This window comes from Trachypithecus francoisi, unplaced genomic scaffold (genome assembly GCF_009764315.1).
Source record: "Trachypithecus francoisi isolate TF-2019V2 unplaced genomic scaffold, Tfra_2.0 Lachesis_group5, whole genome shotgun sequence".
NCBI lineage: Eukaryota > Metazoa > Chordata > Mammalia > Primates > Cercopithecidae > Trachypithecus > Trachypithecus francoisi.
This window is the reverse complement of record NW_022681470.1, coordinates 15,571,433-15,594,813: the sequence shown is the minus strand read 5'-3', so window position 1 is coordinate 15,594,813 and position 23,381 is coordinate 15,571,433. Positions and strand designations below refer to the sequence as shown.

The following is a 23,381-nucleotide window of genomic DNA, read 5'->3' as shown; positions in this document are numbered from 1 at the left end:
GGACAGTGTCTGTGTGCTTGATGTGGCACCACAGAATTGTGACCAGAGACTTCCCAGTGGGGCTCAGCTGCTCCAATACTTAGTATGTTGCACCAACTAATACACAGTTCCTTTTTTTTAAGATGGAGTCTCACTCTAACCCCAGGCCAGAGTATAGTGGCATGATCTTGGCTCACTGCAACCTCTGCCTCCTGGGTTACAGTGATTCTCCTGCCTCAACCTACTGAGTAGCTGGGATTACAGGTGTGCACCACCACGCCAGCGAATTTTTGTGTTTTTAGTAGAGACTTGGTTTCACCATGTTGGCCAGGATAGTCTCGATCTCTTGACCTCGTGATCCACCTACCTCGGCCTCCCAGAGCGCTGGGATTACAGGTGTGAGTCACCACGCCTGGCCCAGTTATTCTTATTAGAAGGGGAACACCTGGTAGATGAGTGACCTGCCCAACTTGCTTGGTCAAGCAAAGTCTTATGCTTATCCCATGGGGACATCACCCGAGGATGACTATCGGATGGTTACCTCAATGTACCACCTATCCTTTAAAGATGGGAAAGCCGGTAGGACTTTCCTGCTGCTCTGCCCCTGCTCTTTGTCTTCCCTGACAGTCCGATGCTGTCTATAGGGATACCATTCATTTACTCATTCATGCGCAAAAGAAAACATCAGTTGAGCACCTATGATAAGCATGTGCCAGTAAATGCACAAACATTATTTCTGTAGCAGCTGGATTATTACACTAGCATTCAGATTGGTCTTCCTGCTTCTACCCTTGCCTTTCTGTAGTCTATTTCCTGCACACATGCCTGATGATCCTTTTAAAAAATTTACATAATGCCATTCTTCTGGTCAAAACCCTCTAATGGCTTTCTAGCTCTGTTACAGTAAAAGCTAGAGTCCTCACCATGGTCTGTAAGGCTGAACTATCTGGCCCCCTGCAGCTCCTCTGACCTCATCTCCTATGCATCTCTCTCTCCTACTCTGCTCCAGCCACACTGGATTGCTTGGTTCCTTCTCAGGCCATGTATTCCTACGTCATGACCTCTGCATATGCCAATCTAGACCGCAATCCCCATAACACTGGCAGGACTTGCTTCTTCAGCTCTCTGCTCAGTTGCTGTATTCTCAGTAATATCTTCCCTGACCACCTTCTATGGAGTAGCACATCCACTTCCCTTTTCATTTCCCATCCTTTTATTTTTCCTGCATGGCCTTACCACTCTGTGACATTTTATTTATGTACTTGTCTATCTGTTTGTGTCTCCCACCAGAATATAAGCTATACCAGCACAGAGACTGTCTCTTCTTTGCTGCTATATCTCCAGAATGTACAACATTTCCTGGCAGAGTGATGGATGAATGTGCTATAAGTACCATGCTATATTCTGGGTATAGATGAATAGCACAAAAATCTTTAGTTTTTTTTTTTTTTTTTTGAGGTGGAGTCTCCACTCGGTTCCCCAGGCTGGAGTGCAGTGGTGTGATCTCGGCTCACTGCAACTTCCGCCTCCTGGGTTCAAATGATTCTCCTGCCTCAGGCTCTCAAGTAGCTGGAATTACAGGTGGCCACCACCATACCTGGCTAATTTTTGTATTTTTAGTAGAGAAGGGGTGTCACCTTGTTGGCCAGGCCAGTCTGGAACTCCCGACCTCAAGTGATCTGCCTGCCTTGGCCTCCCAAAGTGCTGGGATTACAGGCGTGAGCTACTGCACCCAGCCTAGATTCTTGCTTTTGGAGGAATTCATAACTGGGTGGCAGAAGAGGTAGATGCCAGCAATCAGGGGGGTGCTATAAGGGAAGGACAAGGAAGCAGGGGCTGGGCCTGGAGAATCACAAAGGCCTTGGGAAGCAGTAACAGTTGAGCCCATCTTGGAGGATGAGTAAGGGGTGACTGGGGAGAGTGGGAGGGGAGGCCTCTTATACCCTCTCTCACTTCCCCTTGTCCCTCTGCTTCAGTCATGGTAGCTGGTGGCTGTCTTTGATCCCCACTGGCTAGGGGTGGATGTGTTGCCCGAATCATGTGCTTCTTCAGAGTCAATTACTGAGGCTGGGAAGACAGAATGATCTCATTGACTAGGCTTGGGTCATGTATTCCCCTTGGAGAATGAGAAAAGGAGGGAGGTTCACTCCTATCAATCACAGAGCCTGGGAGAAAAGGGGTTTCTAAAAGGAGAATTTAGCTGCTATTTCCATACAGTGAAATGAACAGTGGGCTGGCCAAACAACACAATGGTCTCTCTTCCACTTTGTTATTTTCACATCCCTACTTTTTATTTGTTCTGTTTTCAGTTTTCCTGTACTTAGGAAACTGTATCCTAAATATGCCAGAACTCTCATTCTGTGTCCAGCCAGGAAGATCCCACCGGATGCCAGCAGCAGTTGGGCGTGGGGGGCATCCAGGCATGCGGTGCAGGAAGGGGTGGGGTGAGGGTGGAGAGTCATCTCTGCTTCTGTCCTACTGGGTTACTGGCAGGATAGAACATTGTTCTGCACAGAGAACTCAGGGAATGAACGGCTCAGACTTTAGGTACAGACTGCATTAAACAGTCATTCTATAACCACAGCTGACAAGATAACCAGCTTACAATAAAGTATTATTAGCCTTTGACTTGTCTGTAAGAAGGAAATACCTTGTTTAACCACACGAAACTGTTTGCATTACTTCCCAAGTATTCCTTTAACAGTTTGATGACCATTCAGCCTGGTTTGCTTTGGATTGAGAGGCTTTCTAAGACACAGAATTTGCAGTTTAAAAATTAGGACAGTTCTGGGAAAAGGGTAGATATGAAAACAAAATAAACTGGTTTTTGGACTTTAGGGTATTTTATAATCATAGAGACTGTAGAGTTGTACCTACAAACTGCTTTAATAAAGAACTATACTGCATCCTGTTAAAAGTGAGGCTGCACCCAGATGTTGCAGGAAGAAATCATTGGAATCACCTGTTTCTTAGGTAATTCTACCTTGTGTGTTAGCTCAGGTTACCATAAGAGTACCACAGATGGGTGGCTGAAACAAACAAACAAACAAAAAAACAAAAACAAAAAACCATTTACTTCTTGCAACTCTGGAGGCTGAAGTTTAAGATCAGGGTGTCAACATGATTGGGTTCTTAGGGAAGGCCCTCATCTTGGTTGACAGAGAGCAGTCTTCTTGTATCTTCACATGGCAGAGAGCAGAGAGATAGAAAGCAAGTTTTCTCCTTTTTGTAAGGGCACTAATCACATTCATGAGGGCTCCACCCTCATGACCTGATTACCTAATTGCTTCCCTAAGGCCCCACACTTTAATACCTTCACCTTGTGGGTTAGGATTTCAACAATAAGAATTTTGGGGAGACACAAACATCCGTCCATTGGATGTTGATAAGAAGCAAAAGTTGGATTCAGTATGGTACAGTACTTTAAGATCCCATTTATTTTAAAATTTGTTTCCATTTATGTCATCTTCTTTTGTTGTTAATCTCTGATACAAGCTATTTAATTTGTTGTTATTGTTGCCTAATAACGCATACAAGAAACTGTAGAAATTAAGCATCAAATCGATGAATTTTCTAACATGAAGATATCCATGTAACCAACATCCAAATAATTCATTTTCCATGGATAAAGAACACTCATCTATGAAGTCTTTTTTTTGTTTTGTGAGACATCGATTCACTATATCTGGATTCCATGTATCTTTGAGCTATTTAAACTGATGCTAGAATTCCAGGTACAGCATCAAAACAAAATAACCCAACTTAAGGTGAGCCTTGCAAATCCAAACTGCTTTTCAGTGATGGAAAATGCCACATGATTAACACTTAAAATTAATATTTTTGATACAAGAGATATATACTTTTTTTTTCCTTTCTTTTTGGAAGCTCCTCCTATGGATTTACTTTACTATATCAGCTTTTCATTGTATTCAATATGCATGGAGTGCAAAATATCTCAAGGTGGAAGACCCTACATTACCAGCTGGGATAATAAATAGTATACTGTTATAATAATATAGCATTACAAGTGTTGCGGAAATGGTGACGACAGCTGTATTTTACAAATCCGACTTTGTTTTTTTAGATAATCATCGGACTGGTATAAGTCTCAGGCTAAAGGGAAACCAGGAGGTCCACGCGTGGGCAGAAATCAATTAAGTTGAACACTCACTGAATTGCTTTCTCAGCCAGGATGGGGAATGATTGACCACAAATTAAGCTGTACACATGTTAGACTGAAAGAGTTTACAGGTAAATGTGGCCCAAGGCCACTGCCACGTCATTCGTTGGCTGGAACACTTGCAGTGGTAAAGTGAGACGGAGAAGCTATTTAATTCTTTGCAAGAGACCTTTATACACTTTGGTGTGAAGGTAAAGAGGGAAAACTAGGCTTCCTATGCATGGCTGAGGACAGGAAGTCTGCCTACACCAGTGGTTCTCAACCCTACCGCACTTCAGGAACTTCCTGGAGTTTAGAAAGAAGAAAAAGAATACAGAAGCTCAGGACTCGCCCAAGACCAATTACTCATGTTAAACAAGATATATGGGAGGTCATTGTTTTGGACTAACCTCCTATACTAGACCCTAGCAGACAGACCAAACCAGAATCGAGTCACTTGTGCCAAGTGCCATGTAACCAAACTGAACTTTGAAACAGGCCAGTTTTCCCAAAAGCCAGGAGATTCTAATCAACCTGAGTCAGTACAATAACGAAGTCCAATCTGTTTTAACCCTATAAGGAAAGTAACTTTGAAATACCCACTCGTTGTTGTTTTTTATTTCAGCCTCTTTTTGCCCATAAAGACAGCCTCCTCTGCGCAGCTTACTGGAACACTCTATTTGCTTTAATGGAATGATCTATTTCCCGATTCTAGATCCTAAATATAAGCCAATTAGATCTTTAAACTAAACTTGTTGTAATTTTGTCTTCTGACATTTCTTGTTATTGCAGGTGAAACCCAGGCATCAGAACAAGTTTAAAACTCCCCAGCTGATTCTATTCTGCAGGAATGGTTGAGAACAAAGTTGGAGTCATTAACATGGCATCCCCCTTTGAGGAATGCTTCCAGGTCACAAACCTTCTATAAAAGGGCTTTCCCCGCAGCCTTGGGCAATTTCAGCTCCTAGGTCCGGAGTCAAGGGGCAGAATCTGGGTGATGGCGCTTACTTGAAGCAGCAACAGTTTAACAACTAACGTTCTCACGCACTTATCTCTGCAAATACCCCACAAAAGCCCGGAACCCAGAATGAAACTTAGAGACCGCACAACCCGCTCCGCCTTTAGGAACTACGGCCCCAGAGGCAGAAATGCCGAGAGTTGAGTACGCAGGCGCGGATCGAGGACGCGGGGAAGGCGCATGCGTGGTCTTGAGGGCGGTGCTTCCGGTCGAAGCACCGCTTGGGGGCGGGGTCTGCGACACGCGGTGGGCGGGTCCTGAATCGCGACCCTAGTCCGGACCTGAGCTGAATAGCGAGTCCAACCCGGACTGCTTCCCTGACCGCAACCCCTACCCCCGCCCACACGCATGGCCCGGCACGTGTTCCTAACGGGGCCCCCAGGTAACCCTGCGGGGATCCCCACCTCTGAGAGGTCGAGGGGGTGGGGGCGCGCGGGCTGGGGACGACCCTGTGCTGTTAGGGAGGGTCCCCGGCTCCCGGGCTCCGGCCTCTGAAGTTCCCAATTTAAATGGCGGGCTTGGTAGTCTGAAGAGTTTGTACTCCTTCCTGGAAAACGTAATTTAAAAGATGTAGGGCCTAAAGGTTTAGAACACACTGTGAGGGGTCCTAGACCGGCTTCTTGATGAAGGGCTGAAACCGCAGGGGCCAGCGGCAGCGGTAACTCCTACTTTAGTGTTGACGTTGTGGTCTGCACAAATGGTATATCAAGAGATCTGCAGCAACCGTAATGTGAAGTGGAGATGTCTGATTTCTTCTATTGGTAGTCACAGGTACTTCCTTACTGTGGGTCTTTGCTACATTCATCGTGCAAAAAAATGGTAAATTTTAGTTGGAGGAGAGCAAAGCTGAAGTTGTAACCTTTCTTTCCCATCTAAGTTCATCCCCCACCCCCATCCCCATCTCCATCCCCACGAATTCCCACCACAGCTGAGGCCACAAGTGGAGAAGCTTTGGTACCTACAGGAGCCCTTCTTAGACACTCTTGCTTGTTCCTTTCGCTGTCCCCTCCTGATGTCTGTCAGATACCTCAACCCTGTGGCCTGTGGAGTTCTCATCTGAGAAGTGGGATAGCGTTGAGGTCAGATGAGAGGTGTAGGAGGACATGCTCTTAAATCAAGGCGCTACCCATTTATCAAGCATTACTAAAAAGGACAGGTAGGATGGTGGTTGTCGCATCAGGCTAAAAAAAAGAAAGATGTGCTAAGAGTGGAGAGAGTGATTTCTTCAGCTGCTTTTTAAGGCAAATCTAATTTTGAAGTTTATTGTGGGTTCAGATATCAAAGGCTGTAACCCTGGATCTAGAATTCTCTTTCACTTTATTTTAATGATTATGTTTAGCCGTAAGTAGCAAAGGCTACAGCTAATATTGCAGACTTTGGAATTTTATCAGGCATTGGATGGGGGATATGGGGAGCAGAGGGTGAGGAGGAGGAGGGTGATTTGAGAAGTGCCTGCTATCTAAAGTCACTCCTAAGTACTGCAAAGAACTGTTTTCTGAAAGTTGGTTTGTCAGTCCTTTATTTGAAACTTGGAATGTAGTTTGACACTTCGCAGCTTGACCTCAAGGCATCTGTGTGTTTTATAATGGAGGTGTCCTCTTACCGTGATTGTATTGGTGGTGGTTCTTGTTTCTGCTTTCTTTATCAAAGTCTTATCTACACGTAGTTGAAAGACTCAAATTCTACAGCATAGCTCTCTTAAACCTGTCCTCAAATTCACACACCTTTGTCTTTTCTCCTCCTCTTCTTAATGTAGTTACAACATAACTTGTATTAGTCAATGTGTATAGTATTACGGCCATGTAAAGATAATCACAACAGAGCCACATAATAATCTATCATTTATTTTCCATTTATTTATTTATTTTAGAGACAGGATCTTGCTCTATCACCCAGGCTGGAGTGCAGTGAAACAATTATAGCTCACTGCATTCTCAAACTCCCTAGGCTTAAGTGATCCTCCCGCTTCAACCTCCTGAATAGCTGGGACTAGAAGCGCATGTCACCACACCCAGGTAATTTTTTTTTTTTTTTTTGTAGAGACCTGTCTCTTGTTATGTTGCCCAAGCAGATCTCCAACTCCTAGCCTCCAATGATCCTCCCACCTGGGTCTCCCAAAATCCTGGGATTTTAAGTGTGAGCCACCTTACCCATCTTTCTTTTCCTTCTTCTTGAGACAGGGTCTCTCTCTCTTGCCCAGGTTGGAGTGCAGTGACACAGTCTTGGCTCACTGCAACCTCCACCTCCCAGACTCAAACCATCTTCCCACCTCAGCCTCCCTAGTAGCTAGTACTACAGGCATGCACCACCATGCCCTCTCATTTTTCTTTTTTTTTTTTTTCCTTTTACACACAACATTTTTTCCCCATTAGGAGTTATTGTCTGGTATTTTTATTTGCCTAGTTTCTTTCTGCCTTCTCAACATGTTCAGACCATCAGGTAAAGTCTCCTCGCAAAGAGGTCACTTTTTGTTGCATATCCTCTTAGTGTCCCTGGCACTTAGCATTTTTTCCGATTTCCAACTGTCTGTACCCGTGACTCATCTTGGAGGGCTTTCTCTGGTCCCTGGAGCCCACTTGGCCTGCACACAGAGCAGGCCAGAAGAGCCAGGGAATTCCTGTGCCCTGGGATTAGCCTTCAACCGGTGATTGGTGAAAGTTAGTTGATAAATTCCCTACTTCCATACTCCTCGGGATAACTGAGCCACTTGCCCTGACTTGTCCCTTAGGATTCCCCTGTGGGATGAAGCCCCAGCTGCCCCCATTGGAACGTGCTTGATAGTGCGCCTCCTGCTGGTGTCCTTCCCTTCCCTTTCTGAATTTCTTCCCTACCAGTCCACCATGTTGTCACTGCCCAGGTTAAACTACCTGCACTTGAATCTTTATCTGAGGATTTGCTTAGGGGAGAACCAGAACCAAAATAATTCCAGAGCTTTCTGATCTGTTTGTGCCTGGTACACAGCTACCATCTCGAGGTCTCCTGAAGCAGAGGTCATTTCTTATCCAGACAGCACTGGGGTAGCAGCTTAACTAATGAAGAAAAAATTACCTGAAAGAAGATTCCTAGAGCTGAAGAAGCCGAAAGAGACTTTGTCCTAGTGCTTCCTATTTATTGGTGGACTATGTTCTACACAACATACAGTCCCCAGAGTATACCCTTTGTGAACAGGAATAGTTACCGTTGCTCCGTTTTATCTTTTTCAGAATATAAACTGCGTTTTTTGTTAGGATAAGAGTAAGAACCATTCAGTATAAGAGTTAAAAACAAAGTTTTAAGGAAGAAAGTGACAATCACAGGGAATTTCAACATACAGAAATGAACGTTGTAAATCTTTGTTCTGTATTCTTGACATTTTTTTTTTTTCTGTAGACACATACGTACTTGACCATTTTTTAAAAAAACATAATGGAATGGTTTCTGCTATTAACCTGCTTTTTTCGCATATTATTTTCATACACTGTGGTCTATTTTCCATGCTAATAAATACACATAAGCAGTGTATTTTTTAATGGCTGCATGGTATTCCTGTGTATTTATGTGCTATTGTATGCGTGGTGCCATGAGTTAACATTCTCTTACTAATCAACATTTAGGTTGTTTTCAGTGTTTTGCTATTACAAAGAACATTGCAGTGAATGTCCTGTTTGACACATTTTGTAATGTTGATGTTGTTTCCTGAGGATGAACTCCTGCTCATGAACTGCAGGGTGCTGTGGTAGGCACATTGAAATTGCCCTTCAGAAAAGGAGTACCAGCTTCCACATTCAGCAGTGCCATTACTTGCATGAAACAGATTCTTCAGTGACTTTCCTAAAGCAGTTGTTACTGAGGGCCAGGGCTGGATTAGAATTTCATCATTTTATGTTCTACACAGTTCTACCAGCCGCATGCTCACTGTGGCTCCCTGTAGCCAGAATCCTCTTGGGTTGCTGTTCACGTTCCAGAAAGCCAGGCGCCGTTATTTTAATGTGAAGTGTGAAGATAGGTATATTAAATAAGAATAATGGATCATATTTTATGTCAAGGAGGTTTAAAAGAGTGGGTAGTCTTAGAAATAGCATGATTTGCAACTCTGTGGTATCTCAAAATAGCTCACTTGCAGACATGCTAGGAGTTTTCTCTCTCTTTCCATTGTAGGGTAGTCATGATGCCATTTACTTAAATCCATATTGGGAACAAGACTCATATTTTAAAAAGTCATGGTGACAGGTAAAGGCCCATGTTGAAAAGTATGGTCCTTATGAGGGGTATAGCCTTGGGTAAAATACCTAACCACTGTGTGCCTCAGTTTCTTCATCTGTAAAATATGCATAAACATGGTAATTGCCTCCGAGGATGGTTGCAAGGACTTAACCAAGAAAATGCTTCCGAAGTGTGCTAGAACAGTGTCTGGCTCCATAATGTCAGTGATTAGTATTACTGTATTAGGTAGCACCTGTTGGTGCTTATAAACCCATGAGTTCATCAGAGTAGTCAGCTGGCCAGGCTGGATGGAAAGGAAGGATCAAGGTGGGGAGGATAAGGGGGCGGAGGTGCATAGGTTCAAATTGGGGAAGGTGTGGGGAATAAAGGTGAAGAAATGCTTACAGACCCTGGAGAAGATGATGTTGGAAGGAGTTGCCAACCTGATAGGCTTGCTGTTACGAAAAAATTTGAAAGTGACCATTAACAGGGATGCTAATGGTATTTAAGAGACACAGTTTCAGGAGTTAGAGCAATGTAAGTCCAAGGAGGAACAAACTGATTTTCCCAATGTTAAGTGTAGGTCCATTTGTAATCTCTTGAAAGCTGAAATCTTAAATTCCCAGCCCCTGACTCAAGTGTGACCAGTGTTACTTCCTGGGCAGAAAAATGGAAACTGTAAACCATTTCACAGGATGCAAATGGCACGTGAAGATATCATCAGGAGCCACTCAGTTGATTCTGGGATTGTGTATGTGACAAAATTAACAGTGTTTTCAATTTAAAAATAAACCTCAAGATATCATTCATGTTTTTATTATGCTTGTTTCTACTTGAAATTAAGCATTTTTAACACCTGGAGCAATCAGAATTAAACTGAAGTTCATATTCATAAATCCACTTACAGCCCATTTCTCTACCACCGTAATTGCTGTCTCAGAGTCCGCAAGGGCTGTGTGTGCTGTAGTACGGGAACGTTTCCTAATGGGCTTTTCTTCTTCTTTTTTTTTTTTCATTTTAGGGGTTGGAAAAACAACATTGATCCAGAAAGCCAGTGAGGTTTTAAAATCCTCTGGTGTGCCTGTTGATGGATTTTATACAGAAGAAGTCAGACAGGGAGGGAGAAGAATAGGATTCGATGTCGTCACGCTGTCCGGCACCCGGGGGCCTTTATCGAGAATTGGGTACTGATTTTTCATTTCTGTGGTGTTTTATTATCTAAGCTCCCTTTCCATCTGTGCTTTGGGAGCTTTTCAACAAGAGCTAAATTCACTGAAAGCAGATACTCTGTTGGGTCCTTGGATGTCTACCTGCTTTCCCTGTAGGTTGAGAGTTTCTCCTTGGGCACAGGGTTGAGCCCAGTGATCTCATCTGTCCTCAAGAATCTTGGGCCTTTAGGGATTTCTCAGAGACAGAAAACAGAATGAAACCATCATATGAAAAAAGTATAAGGAAGTGATATTGTACTTAAAACTTATTCACCAAGTCATAAACTCCTCTCACTTTATAATTCTTAGTCCTGTTTCTGGTGCCACTTTTCAAAGACTGTTGATGCATTAGCTGCTTGGACCTTAAGAGATAGCCCTGCTGTAACTGCAAGGCCCATTGTTGGAGGTGTGGACACTTAGGGTAGCTCTGTTCAAAGCAGAGAAAACCTGATCAGCTTTGCAGACTGTTGGGAACAGGCCTCCTAAAATCTGGCCATAAACTGGCCCCAAAACTGTCCATAAACAAAATCTCTGCAGCACTGTGATATGTTCATGATGGCCATGATGCCCACGCTGGAAGGTTGTGGGTTTACCGGAATGAGAGCAAGGAACACCTGAGCCATCCAGAGCGGAAAACCCCTTAAAGGCGTTCTTAAACCACAAACAATAGCAAGAGCAATCTGTGTCTTAAGGACGTGCTCCTGCTGCAGATAACTAGCCAGAGCCCATCCCTTTATTTCCCATAAGGAATACTTTTAGTTAATCTATAATCTATAGAAACAATGCTTATCACTGACTTGCTGTTAATAAATATGTGGGTAAATCTCTGTTCGAGGCTCTCAGCTCTGAAGGCTGTGAGACCCCTGATTTCCCACTCCACACTCTATATTTCTGTGTGTGTTTAACTCCTCTAGCACGACTGGGTTAGGGTCTCCCCGACCGAGCTGGTCTCAGCAGCAGACCACCGCATTTTGTGTTTTTCACTTTTAAGGATGATTTAGCATATGTGGAATGCCAGAGGCTCAGTGAACAGTTAAAAACCAGAAATCAATACAGGAGTTTTTCAACAAAGAACACAATGTCTTTTCCTTCAGGTTAGAGCCTCCACCTGGAAAACGTGAATGCCGAGTTGGGCAGTATGTGGTTGACATGACTTCTTTTGAGCAGTTGGCACTCTCCGTCTTGAGGAATGTGAGTACGTGGTTTCTGCTTTTTGAACCCATCTGCTCCTAGTACATTGTGGGAGTTGCTGGCCATGGAAACAGAGTGCCTTTTGCTCTTAAAGGTCCCGGTTTTGCATTTTACAGTTGCCAAGTCATCAGGTGATTGAGTCTTAATAAGGATAAACAACATAATTTGCTGTCACTCTGAGCTACAAGTAAATTCCTATAAATTCAGTACATATAAATATTTTATTTTGAAAAGGCTCTTAATGCCCAGGTACCAATTCCCAAAGATAGGTCTTTCCTCTGTCGTCTCACAGTTATAGCTTAACCTGGTTTCACAGCACAACAAACATTTAGGAAGAGAAAATGTCATTATATGAACATAATAGCCAGTTGTTATTAAATGCCTGCCAAGTACTGTAAGCAGTTAACACATTATATTATTATATTACCTTTTTTAAAAAAGAAAAAAACTTTATTGACACCTTACGGCTTCTTTCTTTCTACTTGGAATGCCTTTTATTTCATTCGCTTGCCTAATTACCCTGGCTAGAACCTCCAGTCCAACACTGAATAAAAGTGGTGAGAATAGACATCCTTATCTTACTCCTAATCTTAGAAAGTGTTTAGTTTTTCACCACTATGTATGATATTAACTGTGTCTTATTTGTATAGAGTTTACTCAGGCATGTTTTGTTGAGGATTTCTGCATCTTTATTCACAAAAGTTGTGGTCTGTAGCTTTCTTTTCTTGGGATATTGTTGGTTAGTTTTGGTATCAGGTTTATACTGGTCTCATAGTGTTTCCTTCTCTTCTAATTTTTGGAAGAGTTTGTGGATGGTTGGTATTGATTTTTCTTTGAACGATTGATAGAATTCACTAGAGAAGCCACGTAGGCTAGGTTTTTCTTGGTGAGAAGCTTTTAAATGACCAATTCAATCTCTTCTTATAGGTCTGTTGATTTTCTATTTTTTGTTGAATCAGTTGTGGTAATTTGTACCGTTTGGTAATTTGTCCATTTCATCTGAAGTATCTAAGTTGTTGACATACAGTTGTTCATAGATTCACCCATGCTTTTTGTTTTGTAAGATTGGTGGTGTTGTCACTTCTTTCATTCTTTATTTTAGTTATTTAAATCTTCTGGTTTTTTCTTGGTCAGTCTAAAAGTTTGTCAATTTAGATGATCTTTTCAAATAAACAACTTTTGTTTTATTGATTATGTATTGTTTTATGTATCTATTTATCAGATATTTATCAAGTACTCCATTTACAGTCATGAACAAAACAGACATGTTTTCTACTCTCTCAAAACTATTAGTCTAGTGGGAAAGGCAGACACTCAGTGAATTTATACTTGTCATTGTCATTAATGCTGTGAAAGAAAGAACAGGGTGCTGTGGGGAGGGACAGGAAGAACTGACTTTAGACCAAGGAACCAGAAAAGAGTTCTGAGAAGATGACATTTAAACAGAAAGGAACAGGTGAGAGGGCACTGGAGAGAGAGTTAGTGTTGGGGTATTCATATGTGTCAGAGTGGGGAGGTCTGGGGAGAATATTCTGAATGGCAGGAACAGATACATGAAGACCTCAGAGCCCTGGAGCAGGAGCAGGTGAAGAAGGTAAGTTTGGTGAGGTGGGGGCCATGAGATGCAGGGCTCTGTGGACCGTGTTAAGGAATGTGAGTGTCATTTAATCTATTACAGACTTAATACTTTGATTTGTGAGAATTAGATGATACAGACCTGTCTCAAAAACCAGTTATAAACCATCCAGAGGTTTCCATGGCACCAAGAATAAAGTCCAAGGTCCTTCCAATGGCCTAGAAGACCCTGTAGCCCTGTGATATCTGGCCTTACTAACCTCTGACCTCATCTTGCCATTCTTCAGCCACACTGGTTCACTCAGACTTCCCACACATGCCAGCTGAGGCCCTTGGCACTTGCCATTTTTTTTGGTGAGCAAACTATCTTCCCAGATCTTTGCTTCTCTGCTCCTTGACATTCAGAGCTCAGCTGAAGTATGTAATGGTGGTTGCCCAAAGGCTGCTGAAGATTTTAGCTATAGCCTCTGAGGATATCCTCTAATCTCAGAGGGCTAGTGGTATCTTATGGTCTGTTTCAGCAGGGGATTGTGTTTCTTGGAATCCACCGAGTTCTCCTTTTCTTCCTATGCCCTGTTTCCTCCTCCCACCTCCTTCTTCCCTAATTCCTTCCTCTTGAAACTTTCCCACAGTTCCTGTGCTGGTGACTCTTGTGGCTGCTGTGTTGTGTGGGAGCAGAGAACATGATACTTTTCTTTTTAGTTGTTTTCCTGTCACATACATTCCTCTCTACTTAAATGCTCAAAAGGCAAGTGAAATACTTCAAATGAAATTCCAAGTGAACATTCTGCTTTTAGGAACTGACTGGGTCAATACAAAGAATTTTTTACTTACCCTGCTCAGGCAGAGTAGACCAAATCCTGGGAGAAGAGTTTGCACAAGTGTTTAGTGTCTAGCTGCAAGATTATATAAGAGATCATATGCTGACCAGATCAGAGCATGAATCTGTTTTTTAATTAAAAAATAAAGAAATGTTGACTTCTCCCAACTTTTTATATTCTGATTGCCAAATGCAGACGTGTACATTCCATGTAGAAAAAGTTCCTGGCAGGGGATTTGATATGGTTTGGCTCTGTGTCCCCACTCAAATCTCATCTCGAATTGTAATCCCCATATGTGGAGGGAGGGACCTGGTGGGAGGTGATTGGATCATGGGGGTGATTTCCCCTGTGCTGTTCTCCTGATAGTGAGGGAGTTCTCATGAGATCCAATGGTTTTAAAAGTGGCAGTTTCCCCTGCACTTTCTCTCCTGCCGCCACCTGAAAAAAGATCCTTGCTTCCCCTCCACCTTCCACCATGATTGTAAGTTTCCTGAGGCCTCCCCAACCATGCGGAACTGTGAGTCAATTACACCTCTTTTGTTTATAAATTACCCAGTCTCAGATAGTTATAGCAGTGTGAAAATAGACTAATACAGGATTCTTACCCAGTCAGGGTCATGGATTTCTTTTCTGGAGCAGAAATTTTTCTCCCATCATACATATTTTATGGGAATGAAGAAAGGAGAAGGAATTAGTGTTTTGTCTTTATACTAAAGAAAAACATGAAAAGAATATCAGTTAAAATAATTAGGCAATGAAACTGGGGAGTATAAACAGACCGTTTTTGATACTGGCAATGAAAACAACCAAGTAAACTGGAAGTGTTAGAAACCCTTTATAAAGGGACACAGTGTTAGTTCATAGTGCTGGGATCTATGAAAACGCAAATTCCGATAATAAGAAATATCCATTGTGTGTAAGAAATTTCACTATGTATGAGTGAAAGGTAGTTTGAGGGGTGTGTGTGTGTGTGTGTGTGTGTGTGTGTGTTTTAATACCACAAAAAAAAAGAAAAAGGTACTTCTCTAATTAGGTCAAGCAGGGCTATGCCTATTTGCAGATGGGGAAATAAGGATGTGGCTAGGACTGGTTGCAGTGGCTCACGCCTGTAATCCCAGCTCTTTGGGAGTCTAAGGCGAGCAGATCAGTTCAGGCCAGGAGTTTGAGACCATCCTGGCCAATATGGTGAAACCCAGTATCTACTAAAAACAAAAACAAAAACAAAAATCAGCTGGGTATGGTGGTACACGCCTGTAGTCCCAGCTACTCTGGAGGCTGAGGCAGGAGAATTGCTTGAACCCCGGAGGCAGAGGTTGCAGTGAGCTAAGATGGCGCCGTTGCATTCCAGGCTGGGTGACAGAATAAGACTCCACCTCAAAAAAAAAAACAAAAAAAACCAAACATGGCCGGGAGCTGAAGAGCAGCTCCAGGTGAGGGATAGGCTCGGGAGGCCCAGGCACAACCCAGGTCCACCTTGCAAAACTGCTCTGGTTATGTTTCTTTTTTCTTTTTCTTTTTTTTTTTTTTGAGACAGTCTTGCTCTGTTGCCCAGGCTAGAGTGCAGTGGCACCATCTCAGCTCACTGCAATCTCCACCTCCCGGGTTCAAGCAATTCTTGTGCCTCAGCTTCCTGAGTAGCTGGGATTACAGGCACCTGCCACTGCGCCTGGCTCATTTCTGTATTTTTAGTAGAGACAGGGTTTCACCATCTTAGCCAGGCTGGTCTCGAACTCCTGCCCTCGTGATTCACCCGCCTTGACCTTCCAAAGTGCTGGGATTACAGGTGTGAGCCACTGTGCCCAGCCTGGTTACGTTTCTTTAGACAGGAATGGAGCCTGAGCATCATGGTCGCTCGTGAGAAATAAAGAAAAATAGAGTGTGTGTGGTAAGCGTTCTAGACTCAGGAAGGTTTTTGGAAAGCCTTTAGTAGGGTTGACTGTTAACTTTTTTCATTCCATGAGTTAATTCTTTCCTTATTTGTCAACATTTGTTATTTTCCTGAGTTTTCAAGTTCTAGATATTCATGGTTTAAAAAAAATATAAAAAATGTAAAATAAAAATACAGTGTGAATAACTCATAATCTTATCACTAGGTTAGCCAATATTAGCTTATTTTGTTTCTGCCCCTTTTGTATACCTGGTTTATTTATTCAGTCATTCAAGATCAGGGAAAATGTTATAAATAGTTTCATAGGCTTGGTGCGTTTCCCTTAATATGATTGAGGGACATGGGAATGGTCTCACAACACGCTAATCTTTAAAGCTGGGAGATTTTAGTGGTTTCATCCTATTTCATGATATGAGTTTTCATCTTTGATTTAACTATTACTCCCTCAGTGTTGGGCATTCAGGCTCTGTATCACCATTGTAAGTAACCTTGCAACAAAGCACCCTTTATACATGAGTCCTTTTCTCTAGCCATGATTGTTTCCCTGGGGAGGGTCTAAAAGGTGAAGTCTGAGCTGGTGGGGTGTGAACCTTCAAGGTCTTGATGGTGCTGCGTTGACTTTGTGTCCCACTGTCAGGGTGTGAGTGTGCTTGTCTTGCTGCACTTTGCCAGTCCTGAGCACTCTGCTTATTTTCAACACAGCTCTTTGTTTTGATTTGCATTTTTCAGTTACTAATGGGGTTAAATGTTTTTCAGTTGTTCATTAAGTTTTCCTTAATTTAAATTGTTCATCCATTGCTCTTACCATTTATTTTCTTTGGGCTTAAGTAGATCTTTTATAAAGCAGATAGCCTTTTTATATTATTGATTCTATTTTTCTCAGGTTAGCACTTCACTTTGGTGATTGTTTTCCCTTCAACATAGAGAAAAGTCTGTCCCTATTCCAAATTTATGTAAAATTTTACCTATATATTTCTTTTTCTGCATGCTTTTTTTAAACATTTATGTTTTCAATCCATTTGGATTTATCTTGAGTGTAATATGCTATGAGATTCTCAACTGATTTTCTTCCAGATATTTAGCCAGTTTACTAAAACTGTTAAATAACCCGTTTCTAATTAGTTTTTATGCTTAATTATATTAAAACTATTTATGTGTGCGTGTTTATGTGTAGTGTTTCAGAGTTGTCTATTCTCTTCCATTGATCTGTTTGATCCTTGCATCAGTACCATAGTATTTTAATTACCATGGTAATCGTTTTTGTTTTTCTTCTTCAAAAAATGGCCTTGTTCAGAAACTGTAATAATGGTGGCACTAGTAGTAGTAAACTATTATTGAGTGCAAACTACGTGCCAGGCATGAACTCATTTAATCCTCAGAACACTATCATTATATTCCTATTTTACAGATGAGGAAACTGAGACATCGAATGGAAAGTTACTTGCCCAGGGACACACTGATTGCATAAGTGGTAGAGCTGGAGCGAACTATAGAATCAAGACTTTATTATCCATCAAAAAAAAAGTGTCATATGGAGTGATCGGAACTATAGCTATTTTGACATAAAGGGTATCTTAATTTTTCAGATAATCTTAATTCTCCACAGCCAAAAATATGTTTTTCTTTCTCCATTTATTTCTTTAAAATTTTTATTGGTGAGGTTATTCATAGGGCCTTCCTATTTTCTGGTGCTACTGGAATTAGGATTTTTTTTTTTCTGTTTTCTAATGATAAAGGCTGATAAGATAATGCTGGCCTTTTTCATAATGGCCTTTTTGACAGCTACCTTGAATGCTTTATTAAAATTTGATGCAATGTAAGATGTACCATTTTATTGATTTTCAACATATCTCCTACTCACACAAAATGGAGACAATAGATTATAATGTTTTAAAGAACAAAGGACATCTACTCAAAGCCCTGTTTTCCAGGCGAACAGTGTCATCTTTTACAAAGATCTGTGAAAGGAAGAGTAAGCTAAAATCAGAACATCCAGGGAAAACCAACATAGTTTGAGCCTTGTATTTTCCTGTTTTGATTAAAATAAGGCTTTAAAGTATATTGTTTTTGAGAGCAGGATCTACTTTTGATTCTGAAATAGACTCTGCTTTGGAAAATCTTAGAAACTTCCTTTGAAGGTGAGAGGACTCCTGTCTAGGGAAAAGTATTTTGTGTTTGTGTTTGTTTTTTTAGACTCTTGACCTGGAAGTGTTCCATAGTGTTTCAGGCCACTTGGCTTTAGAAAGAATGCAGAAAAACTAAGTTCTAGTCAGGATCTATTCTTGAAAGATTGACAAGCGCCTCAGCATTGCTAGAATTTCCTTCATTGCTGTTAGCAAATGTTGCATTTGATTCTTTGTTCTCCCTCAGCTTCTGTTTCTCTACCTCATGTATTACAAGTCCATAATGCAGGATCAACCAGGGAAATTAAAAGCTATCTGATGCAAACAGAAAATCAGTTTTTAAGTTGTCAGTAAGGACATTCCTACAATGAATCAGCTTAGGAAAATGAAGTGAAAATTCAGTATGAGGTTGACGCTGCAGTTCATTTTACAAGATTCGTCATGGCAAATCTTCATAATTTCTATTGAGCAGAGACTGAGACTTTATTATTTCTGATTGTTGGTGAGATTCTGTGGATTTAGATGCTAAGCAGGCTTTTGCCCTGGGTTATGACACCTTCATGTCTTTCTTCTTGCAGCCTACTCTCAAGAAATACAGAAAAGTTGCATGCTCCTTAAGTCGCATGTCCCTTAAGCTGGACTGGGGTTGAGTTTGTATCAACTGTTGCTGTTTTCCCTTTTCCTCACTCACTTTGTCCCATTTCCAGCACTTCCTTCTCTCTCGCCTCCCATGCATATCAGGCTAAAATCACACTCCATTAGGAGGAAATTCATACAGGGTGAGTTGGTTGTTTTCTTGAATCTGGTACTGAGAAAGTACATATGTGTGTGTTTTCTTTTTTTGTACTGATAATTTTTTTAAGTTCATTTGGATAAAATTTTACTCTTAGAGAAAGTTGTAAGAGTAAGAATAGTGCAAGAACACCTGTATACTCTCATTATCCAGAGTCACCTATGTTTATCATTTGCCTTCTTTGCTTATTCTCTCTGTGTGTGTGTGTGTGTGTGTGTGTGTGTGTGTATAAATACATAAGCTGGAAGGGGGTGACTATTTGAGAATATGCTGCAATCATCAAGGTATTTTACTCCTAAATGTTCAGTGTATTTTTCCTAAAAATAAGGATATGCTTTTACATAATCAATACAGTTACCAACCTCTGTAAATCTTACATTGAAAAAATACTTTAATCTATCATTAGTGTTTTATTTTCACCAGTTGACTTAATATTCTTTGTAACATTTCTTTTCCTCCAGTTCAACGTCCAGTCTAGTGTCAGATGTTACACTTAGTTGTCACATCTCCATAACCTCTGTTAATCTGGAACCTTTCCACAGTCATTCTTTGTCTTCTAGGACACTGACATTTGTAAAGAATGTAGTTCCAATTTAATAGAACATTTCTCTTTTGGAGTTTTTCTGATGTTCCCTCTTGACCAGATTCAGCTGGAATACTCCATAAGTGGTAACGCGTCCTTCTCGAGTAGCTCATCTGGAGGCATGTGATGTTTAGTGATATTAATTTTGATTACCTGATCAAGGAATTGTCCTATTTCTCCACTGTATAGTTACTATTTTTTCTTTGACACTAATGAGCAGTGAGTGGGGAGATAGTGTGAGACCATGCACATCCTCCTCATCAGATTTCCTCTAGCCAATTCTAATTTTATCTAAACTTTATTAGATCATCTTAAGATAAAAATAATTTTCTCTTGAGGCCTTAATTGGCAAGCAAATTTAACTACTCTCTTTTGAAATACTTTCTCCAGCAAGGTGAGCAGTAATTAACAAACATAAAATTACTATACATTGAAGTGGAACTAAAAAAAAGCCATAATGGCTGAGCATTTTTCTACTCTAAGCTGTACTTCTCTCTATTTGTATCTGGTTACCTCCCCATTAGAAAAGCCGTCACCATTTTATTATAACAAAAACAATCAGTTCTTTCTCCTCTAGGCAGTTTCTAATGAAAAGGATATCAGGTATCAGAGATACCAAACATTTACCAAAAGCTTACATGTTGATGAAAATTTTTACTAAGCAAGTGAATTTTTTTTTTTAATTTGGTTTTTGTAAACACTGTCAGGTGATAAAGAAATGGCAGGAAGGTGGACATATCAGGATACCTGGTCATAGTTCTTCCACCGTCTGCACGGGGATGTGCTCCTGGTAGAGGAGAGAAGTCCTTTTACTTTCTCTCTGCCTACTGCAGTGGGCCATTCGCTATCCATACTTGATGAAATGATTTTGGTGATATTATTCTCAGGCCCAAAATATGAGTTCTTTTTGAGTAATTTAGAGCAATAGGATTACTCCAAATACATTGAGGTTTTGTGCGTATGCCTCTGTAGATGCCTGAACACCAGAGTGCTATTCCTTCTTATTGGAGAGGAAAGCAGTTTCTTCATGGTTAGGTCAATTTCCTAGATGCTTTTCTTTATTTCAGAATGAAAGTGTGGAAGCGTATTGCACAGAGGGTGTGGAAGAGAGCTTTGAAATCAGGTGATCTCTGGTTTGACTCCAGCTCTGTCACTGTGCTCTCAGTGATTTTTGAGTAAATCCCTTCATGCCTAATTTCATTTCCTCATCTGTGAAACAGATGCTGTTACGTGCTGTGTGAAGTTGCTGAGAGGATGAATATAATGCTTGTAAAGTGCCTTGGCCCCTGGCTTCTAGGAGGTGCTCAACAGAGCAATAGCTGTGATTGTCTTCTTGAGGAGTTAGTTGAGGTGATGGATGGCAGTACCTTGAGAGGAGCCTCCCATCACAATTGGGTTTGTGTTTGCCAGGGAGCTGGGGGCCAGAGTGGTGTGGTAATCTATCATGGAGTCCCAGGAGCCCAAATGTCTGGGCCAGTCCCAGGTGCTCAGAGCATGAGGAGGACAAGGAGTACTGGGCTCTCCATCTCACTGGACTGACTGTCAGCCAGTAGGTGTCATTTCAGTCCGAAGATAGCTTGGAAGACCCCACGGGCACTATTCAAGCACTCTTTGGTCAGGTGACCATGTGGGTGAGCCCGTTTGAGTCCCAAGAGGCCATTTAGGACAGCCAGGAAGAGCCTCAGAGCTAGTCTGTCTGTGCGCCGGGGTGAGGATCTCTGGCATGTCTAGGGGAGCAGCTTCTGCCCAGAGTATGCCTGACTGGGGAAGGGCCAGGCTACCAGGCACCATTGGGCAGTCTAGACGCCTTGTCCCGGCTATGCCCTGGAGACTCACAGTCCATATGCCACCGGACAGCAAAGGGATTATGAAACTTGAAGGCTTGGAATAAACACACATAAAATATGATCAGAACCCTGCACTTTTTGCTAGTGACTTCAGTGGGTGAGGAATTGTGGGCTGGCTGAGAGATGGCTGCTGTTACCACCATTTGCCTTTGTGCTTCCCCACAACTTGCTGCTGTTTGGGGGAAGGGCTGCAGTTTTGCTGCCTACCTTCTGACAGATACTTCTTATTCACTTTCATGACTTTCAGTACTTGCCGTCCCAGATGGGTGAGCTCAGGAGCTAGTCTGTGTGTCTGATATTAAAATAAAACAATCCAAACAGTCCTCCTAAAATTAACATTAATACCACTAGAAATATCTATTATGCAAATAATTCAGAATAAGACAAAGACCACTTTGATTAGCTTGCTCTCAGTTTGGCATTTTGGTTAAATGAAATTATTTTATATTTATATGTTCTTTGTATTTTTAAAAGTATATATAAAAATAAACAAAGGACTCAAAAAATCACACTCTTTTCAGGTCTCTGATATAACTGGTACGAAGATATTTGTTGCTCCGATCTTTCTGGAAAGCAAACTAGCTGAGTGTAACCAAAGTTATAAAATTATTCATAGCTTCTCTGATCCCTGGCTGGTCAATTTTAGGACTCTATCTAAGGAAATAGCTTCTCTCCCAGAACAGGAGAACTAAAAGTGCGCTTCATGACTGAACATTTATAATCAGCTGAAGTGGAAGCCTGTGAGGGGTGCAGCCAGGAAGGCTAGTGTGTTACACAGGACTGAGGTGTGGTCCTAGGAAGCAATGCTGCCTGGGTTGCCCTCTGAGGAGAGGCTGTGAGGGAAGGAAAGGGTGCTCCCCAGATGGTGTGTACACCCCAGATGGTGTGTACATCATGATTATGACCATGTGGCTGAGAGCCACCCACAGTTTTTACACACTCCTTACTCCAGCAGCTGCAGGTGGAGTTTCTCTGGGAGCTCATTAGGACTCTCCCCACACCGGGGGTTGGGGAGGGGTTCCTGACCATCTTCGAACCTGGGCCCCTATTGTTCTAAGTTTGCGTCTCTATCAATTTAGAACAATGGAAAGGGGGTGAATGTTTACTTACTTATTTCTTTGTTTCCCTTTAAAGTTGCTTGAATTTATATAGAAATAAAACCATGTTAAACACTATGGTGGTTCTTTTTTTAAGACCGTGAGTGTATGATCTTGTACTATTTAGAAAAGCAAGCTGAGTGTCTACGTGCTTCAGAGTAGCCCAGCATCTGACATCTTTCTCTCAATTGAATATGAATAGCTTGCATTTTTAATTAAAAATCACACATGTACTTTTGAGATTCCTGAAGTTCCTGGATTATAAAACTCCCTAATTCTGGAGAGATTGAGGATTTTATGTAGGCTAAGGTTTTCAAATGAGAATGTCCAGTTGGTAGAAAGTCATGTATGCATGTGAGTCCAAATACTTTTGTGCTGAAACTTAAATAAATGTCAGTGAGCTTTCACTAGTGAATGTTCTAGAGAATTGCAGGAAGGCTGGTTGTTGAAGAGCCATGCGCTTTCTACCTGTACATGTGTATTTACACACGGCCACATGCATTTTACTACCCTCATGTATATAGTCAAATAAATACATGTGCATGTATACACACATTCTTTCATATCACTTCTTGTCTGTTTTGGCACCTTCCAAAACTGTCATTTTGAGGTGCCAGAATACGTTTTATTTTGGCTTTTAGATGATAGCCTCCAGAGGAATGACGTCCATAATTACTCATCGTCTCTGGGGTCAACAAAATGTCCACAGTACTTGGGAACAGTCAGGTCAGTTGGAGTCGCATGCTCCCAGGAAGACAGAAACCTTCTTGTACAGTTGTCTGTTTTTATTATCATAGACAGGTGGTTGATCGCTGTTTTATTTCTCACAAATATGGCTTTTGTTTTTGGAGGAAAAACTTGGAATAAGTAGTGACTTACTTCATAGATGCTCTGCCCTTCTCCCCGACCCCACCAGT

The 23,381-nt window shown here is 41.6% G+C and overlaps 1 protein-coding gene across 8 annotated transcripts in view; it reads left to right on the top strand.

The window, feature by feature from the left end:
• Positions 1-5,330: 5,330 nt before the first annotated feature.
• NTPCR (nucleoside-triphosphatase, cancer-related) overlaps positions 5,331-23,381 on the top strand; it is a 35,364-nt gene continuing 17,313 nt past the window's right edge. For 4 of the 8 annotated variants that reach the window (XR_004434321.1, XR_004434320.1, XR_004434319.1 and 1 more), the window contains exons 1-3: positions 5,884-5,927; positions 10,360-10,522; positions 11,641-11,737. Coding sequence is in view for 4 of the 8 variants with exons in the window: in XM_033199660.1 (XP_033055551.1) it covers positions 5,505-5,538; positions 10,360-10,522; positions 11,641-11,737 (294 nt within the window). In the remaining 4 variants the exon portion in view is untranslated. Of the gene's footprint in view, positions 5,539-5,883; positions 5,928-9,360; positions 9,386-10,359; positions 10,523-11,640; positions 11,738-23,381 lie in introns of those variants that run through there. The other 4 variants (XM_033199660.1, XM_033199657.1, XM_033199659.1 and 1 more) reach the window with 2 other exon arrangements.